The sequence below is a fragment of the Coregonus clupeaformis genome, chromosome 30 (genome assembly GCF_020615455.1).
Source record: "Coregonus clupeaformis isolate EN_2021a chromosome 30, ASM2061545v1, whole genome shotgun sequence".
Classification (NCBI taxonomy): Eukaryota; Metazoa; Chordata; class Actinopteri; order Salmoniformes; family Salmonidae; genus Coregonus; species Coregonus clupeaformis.
Window position 1 is genome coordinate 15,505,839 of NC_059221.1, and position 15,047 is coordinate 15,520,885.

At 38.4% G+C, this 15,047-nt stretch overlaps 1 protein-coding gene across 1 annotated transcript; it reads left to right on the forward strand.

Moving 5' to 3' along the window:
* Nucleotides 1-1,656: 1,656 nt before the first annotated feature.
* Nucleotides 1,657-14,312, forward strand: LOC121545800 (tubulin alpha-1B chain-like). Its single transcript, XM_041856634.2, has 4 exons — nucleotides 1,657-1,932; nucleotides 12,266-12,491; nucleotides 12,915-13,063; nucleotides 13,168-14,312. The coding sequence occupies exons 1-4, from the start codon at nucleotides 1,930-1,932 to the stop codon at nucleotides 14,146-14,148; spliced, it is 1,359 nt and encodes a 452-aa protein (XP_041712568.1). The 5' UTR covers nucleotides 1,657-1,929; the 3' UTR covers nucleotides 14,149-14,312.
* Nucleotides 14,313-15,047: the final 735 nt, after the last annotated feature.

The following is a 15,047-nucleotide window of genomic DNA, read 5'->3' on the forward strand; positions in this document are numbered from 1 at the left end:
GCCTGAATTTAAAATGAATTCAATTGAGATGTTTTGTCACTGGCTTACACACACTACTCCATAAAGTCAAAGTAGAATTATGTTTTTGAAAAATTTTCAACACTGAGTCAACCACAAAGACCAGGGAGATTTTCCAATGCCTCGCAAAGAAGGTAATCAATTGGAAGATGAAAACTAAAATAAAAGCTGACTGACTATCCCTTTGAGCATGGTAATGTTATTAATTACACTTTGGATGGTGTATCAATACACCCAGTCACTACAAAGATACAGGCGTCCTTCCTAACTCAGTTGCCAGAGAGGAAGGAAACAGTTACAGAGTTTAATGGCTGTGATAGGAGAAAACTGAGGATGGATCAGCGACATTGTAGTTACTCCCTCAACAGGCTCATTGGACAGATTGTTTCCTCCATCACTGCTTCCCTTCAATTCGATGGTGCTCTCAATGTTGATCTGACAGAGTTCTAGACCAGCTTCGTACCCTATCCCCATATCCATTTCCCTCTGGCTACATATGCCCCAGTTATCCCTGCAGAGAAGGCATACCATGAGCAGGTCTCTGTCTCTGAAATCACCAATGCCTTCTTTGAACCAGCCAATCAGATGATGAAAGATTATGAAGAGGTGGGGGTTGACTCCATTGAGGGTGAGGGAGAGGAGGAGGGAGAGGAGGAGGGAGAGGTGGAGGTAGAGGAGCAGGGAGAGGAGGAGGGAGAGGAGGCGGGAGAGGTGGAGGGAGAGGAGGAGGAGGGAGAGGAGTAGGGAGAGGATTACTAAATGGAAAACTAGGTGCTACTTATTCAGGAAGCAGAAGTTCTCAACATGATTTCAAAAGAATTCTTAGCAAAATGCAGCGTATCAAGTGACTACTGTATTGGAAAAATAAATGTGTTTTCTGACAAAAGTACATTCTCTTTTTAAATCATTTTCTTATTAAATGTATTTCAGCTTATATAGCTATAGTTATCATGAATTTGGTAGATAAAGCACAAAATCAGGTTTTAGTAAAACTTAACATTGTTGTTCTTATTCCTGTGTAATAACACTGTAATAATAATGTTAACAATATTGTATTTACATTTTGTTACATAATAGTTTAGTAACTGCATATTAATAGCTTTTTAATAAAGGATATATTCCTTATTCCACTTGTGTAACAGCAAAAACCTCTGTGCAAGATTTATAAAGCATTTTTGGCATGGGTTGAATATAGCCAATTATAATGTAAATGTACTGCTTTTAAAATGTAATAAATGTACTATTTAGGTCAGTAATCCTGACTGGTTGTTTGTGTTCTCTTTCATTGAATGAACGGCAGGTTAGATTTTTTCGTCATGATTCTTGTTCTGGAGGCAGCTCTGCAGAGTGGTCACTAGCTGGCACAGCCACAAAGTAATCAAATCTAATTTAAACCTAACCCTAATATTAAACCTAGCCTTAAGCATACCGCTAACCCTAATGCCTAACCCTAATCTTAATTTAAGACAAAAAAAATGCTATTTAGAAAAATATACATTTTTATAATATAGCTAATTTTGACTTTGCAGCTGGCCTATCTAGTCTAAAGGGGAAATCGCTCAATTCTGCCTCCAGGACAAGACTAATGACAATAAACGTCAACCTGCGAACGAATGGCAGCTGACCTGTCCTCCTGAAGTTTCAGCCTCGGTACAAATGTTTCAAGTTTAGGCTACAGCTTCAAAGGAGCATATACTGTTTAGTAAAATTAACCTATTCAAAGAATAAATTACGCTAGGAAAAAAATCTGGGCAATAAGGCTAGAAGTTTTCCCCCAGACTAATACTGAATAGTCGACGCGTCACTCCTGGGATTACCTTCAGATATCGCACACCTCAAGCTGCAAGTTTAGAAAAACAAGCTCTTCATTCTTTTACTTTTTTCTCCTCATCCCCTGCACAAAGACCTATCATGGTGAGCATTGTCGACTTATTTTCGGTGACATATTATGTAACATGTAATTTCAACAATTTCAACCATTTTGTTCAGATGTTTTTTGTGATTTATGTGTGTGACTGTCCTGATTTTCACCCATGGGCCCTGACACTTGTCAAATAGAAACGATCGAAATAACCTTAATTGACTTGTTTTTTTCTTACGAATATTGTGTACATTTATGTAAAATTTAGGAACTCAAAGCAAGTAAATATAATGGTGTTGATAAAGATGTAAAATAAAATAAAACTTTGTAGGGACCGGCAATGAATGGAACTGCGCGGTAGCCTACTTCTCTAAAATCCTCTGGTCAGTGCAAACAATAGGCTAAATCAGATTAGGCATGCTCAGCGCTGGTCGACGTGGAGAGTCGTTTTACTGCCATTTGATGGACAAATCTATTTACTTTATTAGACTGTATGGTATGTATATTTTCCAGCGTTATTTAGTAGGCTATCTATATTTTTGCCACTTGCTGTGAGAGAATGAATACATAAAAATGCTACCTGTGTGTGTGGCTATATCAGCATATTTGGTTTCTCCTATTCACCTGCTGCTGCGGTTATTGAAATATATTTATTTGAGGGAAAAAAAACTATTATTATAACACTTGGAATGAATTTCAGTATAAATCTGGATGTGGTTTGACTAATCTCATAACATTTTAAAGAGACAGCAGGACTAAAACTTGCTGACCTAGATAATCCCCTCCATATGCTGCACAGTCAGAGGAAAACACAACACTAAAACACATCCGTAGAACAGTAGGCTAGATCTGATCAGAACCTGTAGAATCTTAAAGAATATTAGATTATTCTAGATTATACCATGGCATTGTTGAATACTTATTTCTGATTGGATTGATGGGCATTCTAGAGTGTGCATTATTTAAGAAATAAGGCACAAGGGGGCGTGGTATACAGCCCTTAGCCATGGTATACTGGCCATATACCACAAACCCCAGAGGTGCCTTATTGCTATTATAAACTGGTTACCAACGTAATTAGAGCAGTAAAAATAAATGTTTTATCATACCCGTGGTACACGGTCTGATATACCACGGCTGTAAGCCAATCAGCATTCAGGGCTCGAACCACCCAGTTTATAATTCCCTGTAACGCACAGTATATTTGCACAGTAGAATTCAATGGCTATAGTTCATTCTTACATGTTCTATGTTTGAGCTGCTTTTGAAAGCAAATGTCGAATTGAAAACATTATTGCCATCGTTGAATTCGATTTTCATAATAGCCAGCTAGGACTGATGGTTTGGTTAGTTAAACTAGCAAGTCTGTTTGTTTGGTTACCACGGCAACTACTATAGCTATCTAGTAAACTTGCTAGCTACTTCAGTGGATGTTGAACACATTTCTACTGGCAAATGAACACATTTCTAGCGGTAAATGTATTAAATTATAGCCATTGTATAAAAGGGATAATCAACTCGGTGCTCTACGCGTTCTCTGGAAAATAATGCAACTCTGTGGAAGGTCAGTTCTACTCCACTAGCGCATCGGGGACACACCTTCCACGTTTTTTCATAATTTTCCATAGAACGCATAGCCCCTCGTTGATTATCCCTTACATAGAATATGAGAGTAGAATATAAAACAGCAATAAAGAAAGATCCACATAAGAGCAATCTAACACTTGGCTGAGGTATCATCTTAGTTATTCCACACAGCAAATTCTCCAGTTTTAAATGTAACACTAAGAGTGTTAAATTAAAACTGAAAGTGTTGCCCCGTATAGACACTGGAACAGTGTTAAATTGACACACTGCTTGGTGTAAAGCCTTATTTCCCAGAGTGCCTTGCTTTTTGAGTGAATTGTAGCGTTATCACCATAACTGTATTTGTTAGTGACAGAGACATGGTTGTTGCATTCATCCATTTTCAGTCCTGTGGACTTTACCAAGTGAGATCGTGAGCGAATATGTTATCATTAAAATTTAATTATTTAACACAATATAATGCGTATTTCATAAGACCTTATTTTGAGGGCCTACACTCTAAACATAACAATTAACTCTGTAAGTGTTGAATTAACACTCATTGGTGTAAAATGCCCAAGTGTTGGTGTTATTAACCAGAGTTGAACCAAGTACATTATCATATTTTCCAGCATGCTGTATTGCAGGTTGATTTTAAGAATTGTTTGTTTCAATATCTATGTTTTTGCATGTACATTGATTGATTAATTAATCTTATGCTTCTGAAATATAAATGACATACATTTTCTAAACTTATTGCACCCGTTACTGAAATGGTTGTTCCAGTTTAGAAGTTTAAGGTAGTCTCATATTTCAGTCTTCCCAATCCTGGCAGTCATTCTGAATGCAGATTGTGGGTGGTAAAAAATTCCAAAGGTTAGATATCCCCACTCTGGCTGGATTTCAATCGGAATTACACATCATTTTGCAAGTCAGCATAATGTGACAGGTTGCATGAATAACCCAACATGTTGGGTTGCTCAGATTACCCAAACATGGGTTAATTTAACCATCAATTGGGATTTTATTCACTTTCATGCTGGGTTGACCAAGTAGCTGTGTATTTTAAATTTAATCTATAGGTTATTTTCAGTAGGCATGATTTATTAGGGGCTTGGCTGTTATACAGATATTCTTGACCACCCGTGAGAGTAAATGTAAATCCAGTTGATCATGTAAAGTTTGTACACTGCAATGTTACATTTTCTTTGAATATTATTGCACATTACATATTGTAATACAAAAATATTAACATTATTATTTACATATTGCAACAAAGTGGTTACTATCCCATTGGGGTTATCACTTTGGAATTTGCATAGGCTTTTAAGGAACGCATACACTTCTGTAAGATTAATTATAGATACAAAAGTGTCTGTGTTCGACCGTAACATGTGATAACAATTGAACAGAAAATATAAACCGGAATGACATTTACTCTCACGGGTGGCCAAAAATAACTTACTGAAAGGAACACCCCTACTAAGCCAAGCCTCCAGTCTTCTAATCTGACTTGCTGTGTCATATCTCAATAACCCAGCATCAACAAACCTTGCTCTTTAAAAAAAAACAACCCAACTAAGGCCTAGATTCATTCAGATCAAGCGTTAACCAGCAATAGCAGACACCTGCATAGTGGATGATTTGATGGAACTGTGTTGGAGCTGTCAAATCGGTGAGCAGCTGCTCTTGCAATCATTGTCAGGAAGCCACACCCGCCCCACTCGCGTTAGAAGTTCAGAACGAGAACGTGTAGGCTATATAGAAATAATTACTCTCAAATAGAAAAATCATTAAACTAAATAATCATTAAACTAATTGAGCTGTAGATTTCATCTCACATTCAAACTTGTAAACAAGGCTGCATGGGATTTCTGTTAATGCGACTCGGTGCAGCCAATGGCAATGTCCGCTTTAGGTACAGTATAATGCCAGGAGCTGCATGTGGATTTGACAGCTCTAACACAGTTCCACCTCTGACACCGCCAAAACAACCGCAATGCGAATGTCGGCTAAAGCAGATCTGATTGAATAGAGCCCTTTGTGACCCAATGCCTGCAACCCAGCAGTTGGGTCATCCAAACAACCCAGTATGTTTAAGTGTATGCCCTCAAAATAAGGCCTTATGAAATACATATTTTATTGTATTAAATAATTAAATTTTAATGATAACATATTCACTTAGGATCTCACTTGGTGAAGCCCATAGAACTGAAAATTGATGAATGCAACAAGCATGTCACTGTCAGTAACAAATTCAGTCATGGGCGGTAACCAAAGATTATGGATATACTGACAAGATCTGTCTCTCCGCCCTAACAATGGGAAACAAAGAAAAAACGCCACCTGTTGGAGGGAGTCAGATTTTCAGCCGAGTTGGGCCTCTCTCTTCCTCTTCCTCTCTGGTGGTAACTCTACAATTCACTTGAAAGGCAAGGCACTCTGGGAAATATGCAAATAAACTATTACACTAAGCAGTGTGTTAATTCAACACTGTTCAGTGTCTATACGTGTAGTTGGGGACTTGGTGGACTGTATATTCTGTAGGGTTAGGTTTTACTTAGCACTATGTGTTCTCTCCCAGGTGCTTGTAAGGGCAAAGATGACAGACCGGTAGGATTCCAGTTGAGGTTGTTTAATGACGCTGATTCACAGAGCAGTAACGGCACAGCACAGTGTATGGCTTGACAATTGTGTTAACCAAGAGTGTGTGTGGTTCTGAAAAGAGCTAAATTAAATACAATAGTAAATGGCAGGTATAGGCTTAATACAACCTCCAATTACATAAGCTATAAATAATATGGCTACAATCTGCTACAGCTCTCCTATGGTGAACTAATATTTACTCTCAATAGTCTTTCGTACAATATGGGTACACATTTTCTGTGTTAATTTAACACTGGGGAATTTGCTGTGCATTTACACATGATATCTTTTCAGTTTTGACAGTATATCATGGTCTAGTGCAGGGGTGGGCAAACCTTTTGGCTCAAGGGCCACATTGAGTTTTTGAAACCAAGTGAAGGGCCACATACTATACGCGTGACAAAACATGTGAAGCCTTTTCATTTTCACATTGACACGCAACTACTAGTGTACTGTAAGTGTACATAAGCTTGCAGAACAATTCTACCCTTGTACCATCTCTACCCTTGTTTGTTGTGAACATATTTTTCCCAAAATGTTCACAAAATTGATATAATTTATAACATCACAGACACAGTCAAACACACTCACAGATCCTGCATCTCTACCCTTGTAAAGTACAATCAAACTTACAGTCACAATATGCAAACTCAATTCTCATCTCTATTGTGAGCCATATTTACAGTTATCCAATCACCTCAGCCCAAATCTGACTGATTAGTTATTACCTGTATCCATGTGCATTGCTGGATCATTCTCACTGCATAACTGTCACCATGAAAAAGCATAATCCTTGCTATGCTTTGCGATTTAATGTGCCACTACATAGCTTGCCTTAGTTACAGAGTCTTGAGTAGAGCACCTTTAGTAAACATATTTTGTTGGGATTTTAAGTTTGTTGCAAGTTTTGAGGCCTTCCTTGCCTTTTCCTGAGATGACAGATTGCTAGAGTAGTTAGCATGCTTGCTTGAATAATGATGATTGAGATGATATTCCTTAAAAACGGCAACACTTTCTTGGCATATCAGACATACCGCTTTATGTCCAATATTAGTAAAAAAGTATTTTGGTGTCCATTCTTTAAACACAAGACATTCAGAGTCCACTTTTCTCATTTTCGCAGCACTCATTTTTCACGTCAAAAGTCATCAAGCAATGAAGTGGCTATGATGACTGAGCGCAGTCTGAATCTGACAGTAGGCCCAAATACAGAGCGCGCTGCCAGGCTACAACACCATCTATTGGAGGTTATTTTTTTAATATTTGTTTGAATATTTAATAATCTTTATTTTTATTTTATTTTATTTTTTTTGGGGGGGGGGATGGATCAGCTTAATATTGCAGATAGATTGTATCTTCTATCAATGTAATTGTCTGCATCACTTCCAATCCCCCATGTTTTTTTTATTTTTTATATATATTCCCCTTTATTACTTTTCAACCCCACCATCCTTTCCCTACTTGGAGTAAATTAGTGAACAACAACGCCCAGGCCTCTACTTCCGGTCTATACTTACTATCTACACCTTATGGACAGAGTTAATTTTACAATAATTCTATATATATATATATATATATTTTTTATTTTATTTTATTATTTTTTTTGCTCCTGAACTACTTCTACTCTCAACCTCTCCGATCATTTTCATGATGTCCATCCGGTTTGCTTCTAAATGCCATATCTTTCTAACTGTGCTCTTTCCCAAAAGCTCCCAACATACAACCTATATACTTATTATGGACACAGTATGCTTACATTATTAGCTATCTTTGTTATTATTTGTTGTTATTTGTTATTAGTCCCATCCTTCAACTCTATTCAATACCTCCCATCTATCTCTTAACACCATCCATATAGGATTTCTATTTGCCATATATATTTCAACCGTACTGTGATGTTTTACAAAAGTTCTGAACCTTTCTATTCTCATTGCTTCTACAGATTGTGAATTAAAAATAAACATTTTTGCTAAAAGTATTATTATATTATTGATTGATTGACTATGACTTTTCAGATCACCCAGTAATGCTATCTGCAAGGTTAGTTCCAGGTAAATATTGCAATCCTTTAGCCATTCCTGGACCTGTGTCCAAAAACAAGCTACAAATGGACAGAACCAAAACAAATGATCTAATGAATCTATCTCTTCACAGCAAAATCTGCAGAGCTGGGAAGATTGTATCCCCCATATAAATAACATTCTATTGGTAGCAAGAATTTTATATAATAATTTAAATTGAATTTTTGAATCCGGTGTCGTTTTGCGTGTCAGTTCATAAACACTATGCCATGGGATCGGTACGTCAAAGATCTCTTCCCAACTATTTTGCAATCTATATGGGACGGCTGTCAATCCTTTGGTCCTTAAGTGAAACTGATATACTTTTTTATTTATCACAGTTTTCCTTAACCAATTATGTTCTTTAATGCAAGGCCGACAGACAAGTTCCTTACTTTCTCCCCCTTCAACTTTCCTCTTCCACTTTTGCGGTAAGGCTGCAATTATTTGGTTGTAATTTTGGGTAGAGCAGACATTTCCATATGTTTTTGTTAGCTGCATGTGTGACATAACTCCACCAGTCCTACCGATGATATCATTTACGAAGATTATACCTTTTTTAAACATTCTGTCAAAAAATAAAGGTTTTTTGTCAATTAGTATATTTGAATTTAACCACAATATTTGTTGCATTATTTGTTCTGTCGTTTCTGGAGGATTAAATTGAAATTGCAACCAACTTTCTATGGCTTGTTTTAGAAATAGTGACATTTGGGAGATTATTTCCTTTTCAAATAACTGAAAGTGAGAGGTTGTAATCTGAATAAAGGGAAAAAGGCCTTTCTTGAACAGTGACAGTTCGGATTTAAGTATAACTTTTGGATGACTGAAGATTTTAGTGATAGGTCTAATGCTTTAATATTTAATAATTTATGTCCTCCTAATTCATATTCATTATATAAATATGCTCTTTTAATTTTGTCTGGCTTGCCGTTCCAAATAAAATTGAATATTTTTTTCTCATATAATTTAAAAAACTGTTTGCTAGGCGTAGGCAAGACCATAAGCAAATAGGTAAACTGGGATAATACTAAAGAGTTAATCAGGGTGATTTTTCCACAAATTGACAGGTATCTTCCTTTCCATGGTAGTAAGATCTTATCTATTTTTGCTAACTTTCTATTAAAATTTATTGAAGTGAGATCATTTATTTCCTTTGGGATATGTATTCGAGTATATCCACATCACCATCAGACCATTTTATTGGTAAACTACATGGTAATGTAAAAATTGTATTTTTAGTGATCCAATACGTAATATAGTACATTTGTCATAATTTGGTTTTAATCCAGAGAGGTTAGAAAATGTATCTAGATCCTCTATGAGGCTGTGGAGGGATTCTAATTGTGGATCTAAAAGAAAACATGAATCATCTGCGTACAATGACACCTTTGTTTTTAAGCCCTGTATTTCTAATCCTCTGATATTATTATTGGATCTGATTTTAATAGCTAACATCTCGATGGCCACAATAAATAGATATGCCGATAGTGGACAACCTTGTTTCACTCCTCTTGACAGTTTAAAACTTTCTGAGAAATAGCCATTATTTACTATTTTACACCTAGGGTTACTATACATGATTTTGACCCATTTTATAAGAGATTCTCCAAAATTGAAATGCTCCAGGCATTTATATATAAATTCCAGTCGAACTTTATCAAATGCCTTTTCGAAGTCTGCTATGAATAGCAGGCCTGGTTTCCCATATTTTCCATAGTGTTCTATTGTTTCCAATACTTGCCTTATTGGAGGTTGTTTGTATATCATGGAATGAGTAATTTTAGACCAAAAATCGTAACTCAAATATAATAATATTTAATACATTTTTAAAAAAGTATTGTGGTACGGATTGAAGTGCCCGGTGGGCCGGATACGGCTCTAGACCAAGGGGAGGCAAAGTACGGCCCTTCAATCCGGCCCGCAAGAAATATTTTGAATGTATTAAATATTATTATATTTCTGCGAAAATGAGAAAAGTGGATTCTGAATGTCGTGTGTTTAAAAAAGAATGAACAGCAAAATACTTTTTTTTACTAATATTGGACATAAGGCGGTGACGATTCCCACGGGGGGCCAGTATAAAAAATAAAAAAAATAAAAAAATGTATTCACTAACTGTAAGTCGCTCTGGATAAGAGCGTCTGCTAAATGACTAAAATGTAAATGTAAATGTGATGGGTGAGGAGCTAATCTCAGAGTTGAAGAAAAAAGCAGATGCCTTCGATCTTTTTTCTATAGCACTGGATGAGAGTACTGACATCAGAGACACCGCTCAACTTTTAATTTTTGTCAGAGGAATAAATGAGAACTTTGAAATAACAGAGGAACTTCTTGCGATGGAATCAATGATGGGAACAACCAGGGGCTCTGATTTATACGACAGGGTGTCTGCCTGCCTGGATAAAATTAATCTACCATGGAGCAAACTGACAAACGTCACAACAGAAGAGGACAGTCACAACAGTCACAACAGTCACAACAGATGGTTATAATCTCCACCCGGCACAGCCAGAAGAGGACTGGCCACCCCTCATAGCCTGGTTCCTCTCTAGGTTTCTTCCTAGGTTTTGACCTTTCTAGGGAGTATTTCCTAGCCACCGTGCTTCTACACCTGCATTACTAGCTGTTTGGGGTTTTAGGCTGGGTTTCTGTACAGCACTTCGAGATATTAGCTGATGTAAGAAGGGCTATATAAAATAAAATTGATTGATTGATTGATTGATGGATCACCAAATCTAACCGGTAAAAACATTGGCCTACTAAAAAGATTACAAGACAAATTAAAAGAAGAAAGCCCTAACTCGGAGGAATTTATATTTCTTCACTGTATTATTCATCAGGAAGCCCTGTGTAAATGTGTGTTAAAGCTGGAAAATGTTGTCAAAGTGGTTGTAAAACGTGTCAACTTTATACGGGCAAGGGGGCTTAACCATCGTCAGTTCATTCAGCTACTCAATGACACAGAGGCAGAGCACCAGGACTTGTTGTACCATTCAAATGTGCGCTGGCTAAGCCTGGGGAAAGTATTTCGCTGTGTGTGGGAACTGAGAGGGGAGATGGGTATGTTCCTTGACAGGGTTGGTAAAGCTGACGACTTCTCCGAGTTGAAAGACACAGACTGGCTGGGCGACTTTGCTTTTGATGTGGACATATTGGGGCATCTGAACGATCTAAATGTGAAACTGCAGGGAAATTGTGTTTTTGTGCATAAACTGTATTCCAACGTGAAAGCATTCAAGGCCAAACAAATGAGCAGTCGGTCTCTCGCTCATTTTCCGACACTGGCCGCGCTGAACGCGCCCACATTGCAGTGCGACACTGAGACATAAAGTAGCACTTTGATCGACCTGCATGCTGACTTTTCCTGCCGCTTCTGACTTCACTAAGATTGAGACTGAGCTGGAGCTTGTATCATGTCCCCTGTCTTTCGACAGTGAGAAAGCACCACCAGACACACAATTGGAGCTCAGCGACATCCAATGTGACAGTGCTTTGAAGGAGAAGTACAAAACAGCAACAATAGACCAGTTCTATGGCTCACTGAAAGAAACAGTGACTGGGATAGGCAAGGATTATGCTTTTTCATGGTGATGGTTATGCAGTGAGAATTATCCAGCAATGCACTTGGATACAGGTAATAACTAATCAGTCAGATTTGGGCTGAGGTGATAACTGTAAATATGGCTCACAACGGAGATGAGAAATGTTCCTTAATATACTTTCAAAAACAGACCATTCCAAATTAAACGGATGCTCTTGCCATGTTTCACTCAAATTTTAGAATTTGCATGTCTCCAGTCATATAATATACATCTATTTTGAAGTTTGATTGTACTTTACAAGGGTAGAGAGGCAGGATCTGTGTGTTTGACTGTCTGTGATGTTATAAATTATATCAATTTTGCAAATTTGTTTGAAAACCTTGTTCACAAAAAACAAGGGTAGAGATGGTACAAGGGTAGAATTGTTCTGCAAGCATATGTACACTTACAGTACACTAGTATGTGGCCCTTGAGCCAAAAGGTTTGCCCACCCCTGGTCTAGAGTTTAGACTATTTTGGGTTATTGTGGACCTCCTTTCAGATAAAAAATTTTTCCCTCTTCACCCTAGCGCGAGTGCATCTCTATCCACGTGGGTCAGGCTGGTGTCCAGATTGGCAATGCCTGTTGGGAGCTCTACTGTCTGGAGCATGGGATCCAGCCGAATGGACAGATGCCATCAGACAAAGCGATCGGAGGAGGAGGAGACGACTCCTTCAACACCTTCTTCAGTGAGACGGGGGCTGGAAAGCATGTTCCCAGGGCTGTGTTTGTGGACCTGGAGCCCACAGTTATAGGTAAGCTTTCCCTCTTAAGAAAAAAAGGTTATACTTAGGACCATAAAGGGTTCTTCGGCTTGTCCCTGTAGAACAGGAGTATTGAAATCTTATACGATGTCCGGAATACTGCTGGTTTTCTGTTACCTGATAATTAATTGCACCTATTTGTTGTCCCAGGTCTATATCAGTCCCTGATATAGACCTGATATAGAGAAAAAAACCAGTAGAACTGACTTCGAGGTCCAAATTTGAATTTGAAGGTTGTTGAAAAACCCTGGTTCCAGAACCCTTTCCAACAAAAATAAACCTTTTAGAACCCTTTCTTCCATGGTGAAGGTTCTCAGATGAAAAAGGTTCCATGCAGAACCCTAGTCTCTGTAGAAGAACCCTTTTAGAACTTCCTGGTCTGTTTTTCATAAGCTGCTAAGTTTTTCTTCTCAGATGAAGTGCGCACTGGGACCTACCGCCAGTTATTCCATCCTGAACAGCTCATCACTGGCAAAGAGGATGCTGCCAACAACTATGCCCGTGGGCATTACACTATTGGCAAAGAGATCATTGACCTGGTGCTGGATAGGGTCCGCAAACTGGTGGGTACCACAGAATTAATCGCTAAAATCTTTTATCAACTAAATGATCAGAATGTGGACATCTTGTGTGCTCCTTTTATTGACATGTTCCTCCTTCTCCTCAGTCTGATCAGTGCACAGGCCTTCAGGGCTTCCTGGTTTTCCACAGCTTTGGAGGTGGCACCGGCTCTGGTTTCACCTCTCTGCTGATGGAGCGCCTGTCTGTTGACTACGGCAAGAAGTCCAAGCTGGAGTTCTCCATCTACCCAGCTCCCCAGGTGTCCACAGCTGTGGTGGAACCTTACAACTCCATCCTAACCACCCACACCACCCTAGAGCACTCTGACTGTGCCTTCATGGTGGATAATGAGGCTATATATGACATCTGCCGTAGGAACCTCGACATTGAGCGTCCTACCTACACTAACCTCAACAGGCTCATTAGCCAGATCGTTTCCTCCATTACTGCTTCCCTTCGATTCGATGGTGCTCTCAATGTTGATCTGACAGAGTTCCAGACCAACTTGGTACCCTATCCCCGAATTCATTTTCCTCTGGCCACCTATGCCCCAGTTATCTCTGCAGAGAAGGCTTACCATGAGCAGCTCTCTGTGGCTGAAATCACCAATGCCTGCTTTGAGCCGGCCAATCAGATGGTGAAATGCGACCCTCGCCACGGTAAGTACATGGCATGTTGCCTTCTGTACCGTGGTGATGTGGTGCCCAAAGATGTCAATGCTGCCATTGCCACCATCAAGACCAAACGTTCTATTCAGTTTGTTGACTGGTGCCCAACTGGTTTCAAGGTTGGGATCAACTACCAGCCCCCCACTGTAGTCCCTGGTGGAGATCTGGCCAAAGTCCAGAGGGCTGTGTGCATGCTGAGCAACACCACTGCTATTGCAGAGGCCTGGGCTCGGCTTGATCACAAGTTTGATTTGATGTATGCTAAACGTGCCTTTGTGCACTGGTATGTGGGTGAGGGGATGGAGGAGGGAGAGTTCTCTGAAGCCAGAGAGGACATGGCAGCCCTGGAGAAGGATTACGAAGAGGTGGGGGTTGACACCGTCGAGGGTGACGGACAGGAGGAGGGAGAGGAGTATTGAGTGTTCATGCAAGGATGCCCTTGGCTCCCATATCTTATAATAGCACAATTTCAAAAGCAATGCATTTCTTCTTACAGTTTGATATTTTCTTGCTGCTTGCTTAGGTTTAAGCACAACTGGTTTGTTATAGTGATAATCACAGTTTTTCTTTGTGTTTCATTAAAGATTCACCAATAAAAGTGTGTGTGTATTTTTTTTTGTATACCTTTTCATCAATTACTTATCAATGTTTTTAAAACTCCAACATATTCACCAGAAGTAGAGGAATCTGTATATGGTAGACCTAGATTAATTCTTAAAAAATACTGCAGTTACAATGTAGTGACATTTTTATACTTTGGAGACATACTAACTGTAATTGTAGTACTGCAGTTTTGGAAATATAACTGCAGTTATACAGTGTTACTTCAACTTCCACAAGTAAGCTCTGAAGATGCTTACTTAAACCACACGCATATGGGAGAGATACTTTGACATATTCTACTCTGATAGCCAATTGGGACAAGGCATATGGTAAGATCTTCCAATCAGTTTCGGCAAAGCCTGTCCACTGTATCGTAGAAGTATAAATTGCGCCATCTTTCAAATTTTCTATTATACTTCTTACTACAGTCTCCCAAAGATAAGCCTGTGAGAGTTAAACTAAAAGAAAATTCAATTTCTCCGCACCACATCTTGAAATTTCTCAACTTAAACATGGTGAGTACACACAAATCATATTATTGTTCGTTTCAATAATTTAGTATCTTCTTACAATAGTTAAATCAAAGTAGTTTCTATTTTATTTTTTCAACATAATTAATCAATTTGACTAAAACATTAATTTTTGTCATAATCTTACACAGATGTCATTTTGTAACCCAAACCAAAATGCAAATCAATCTCAATAATTTTGTTAA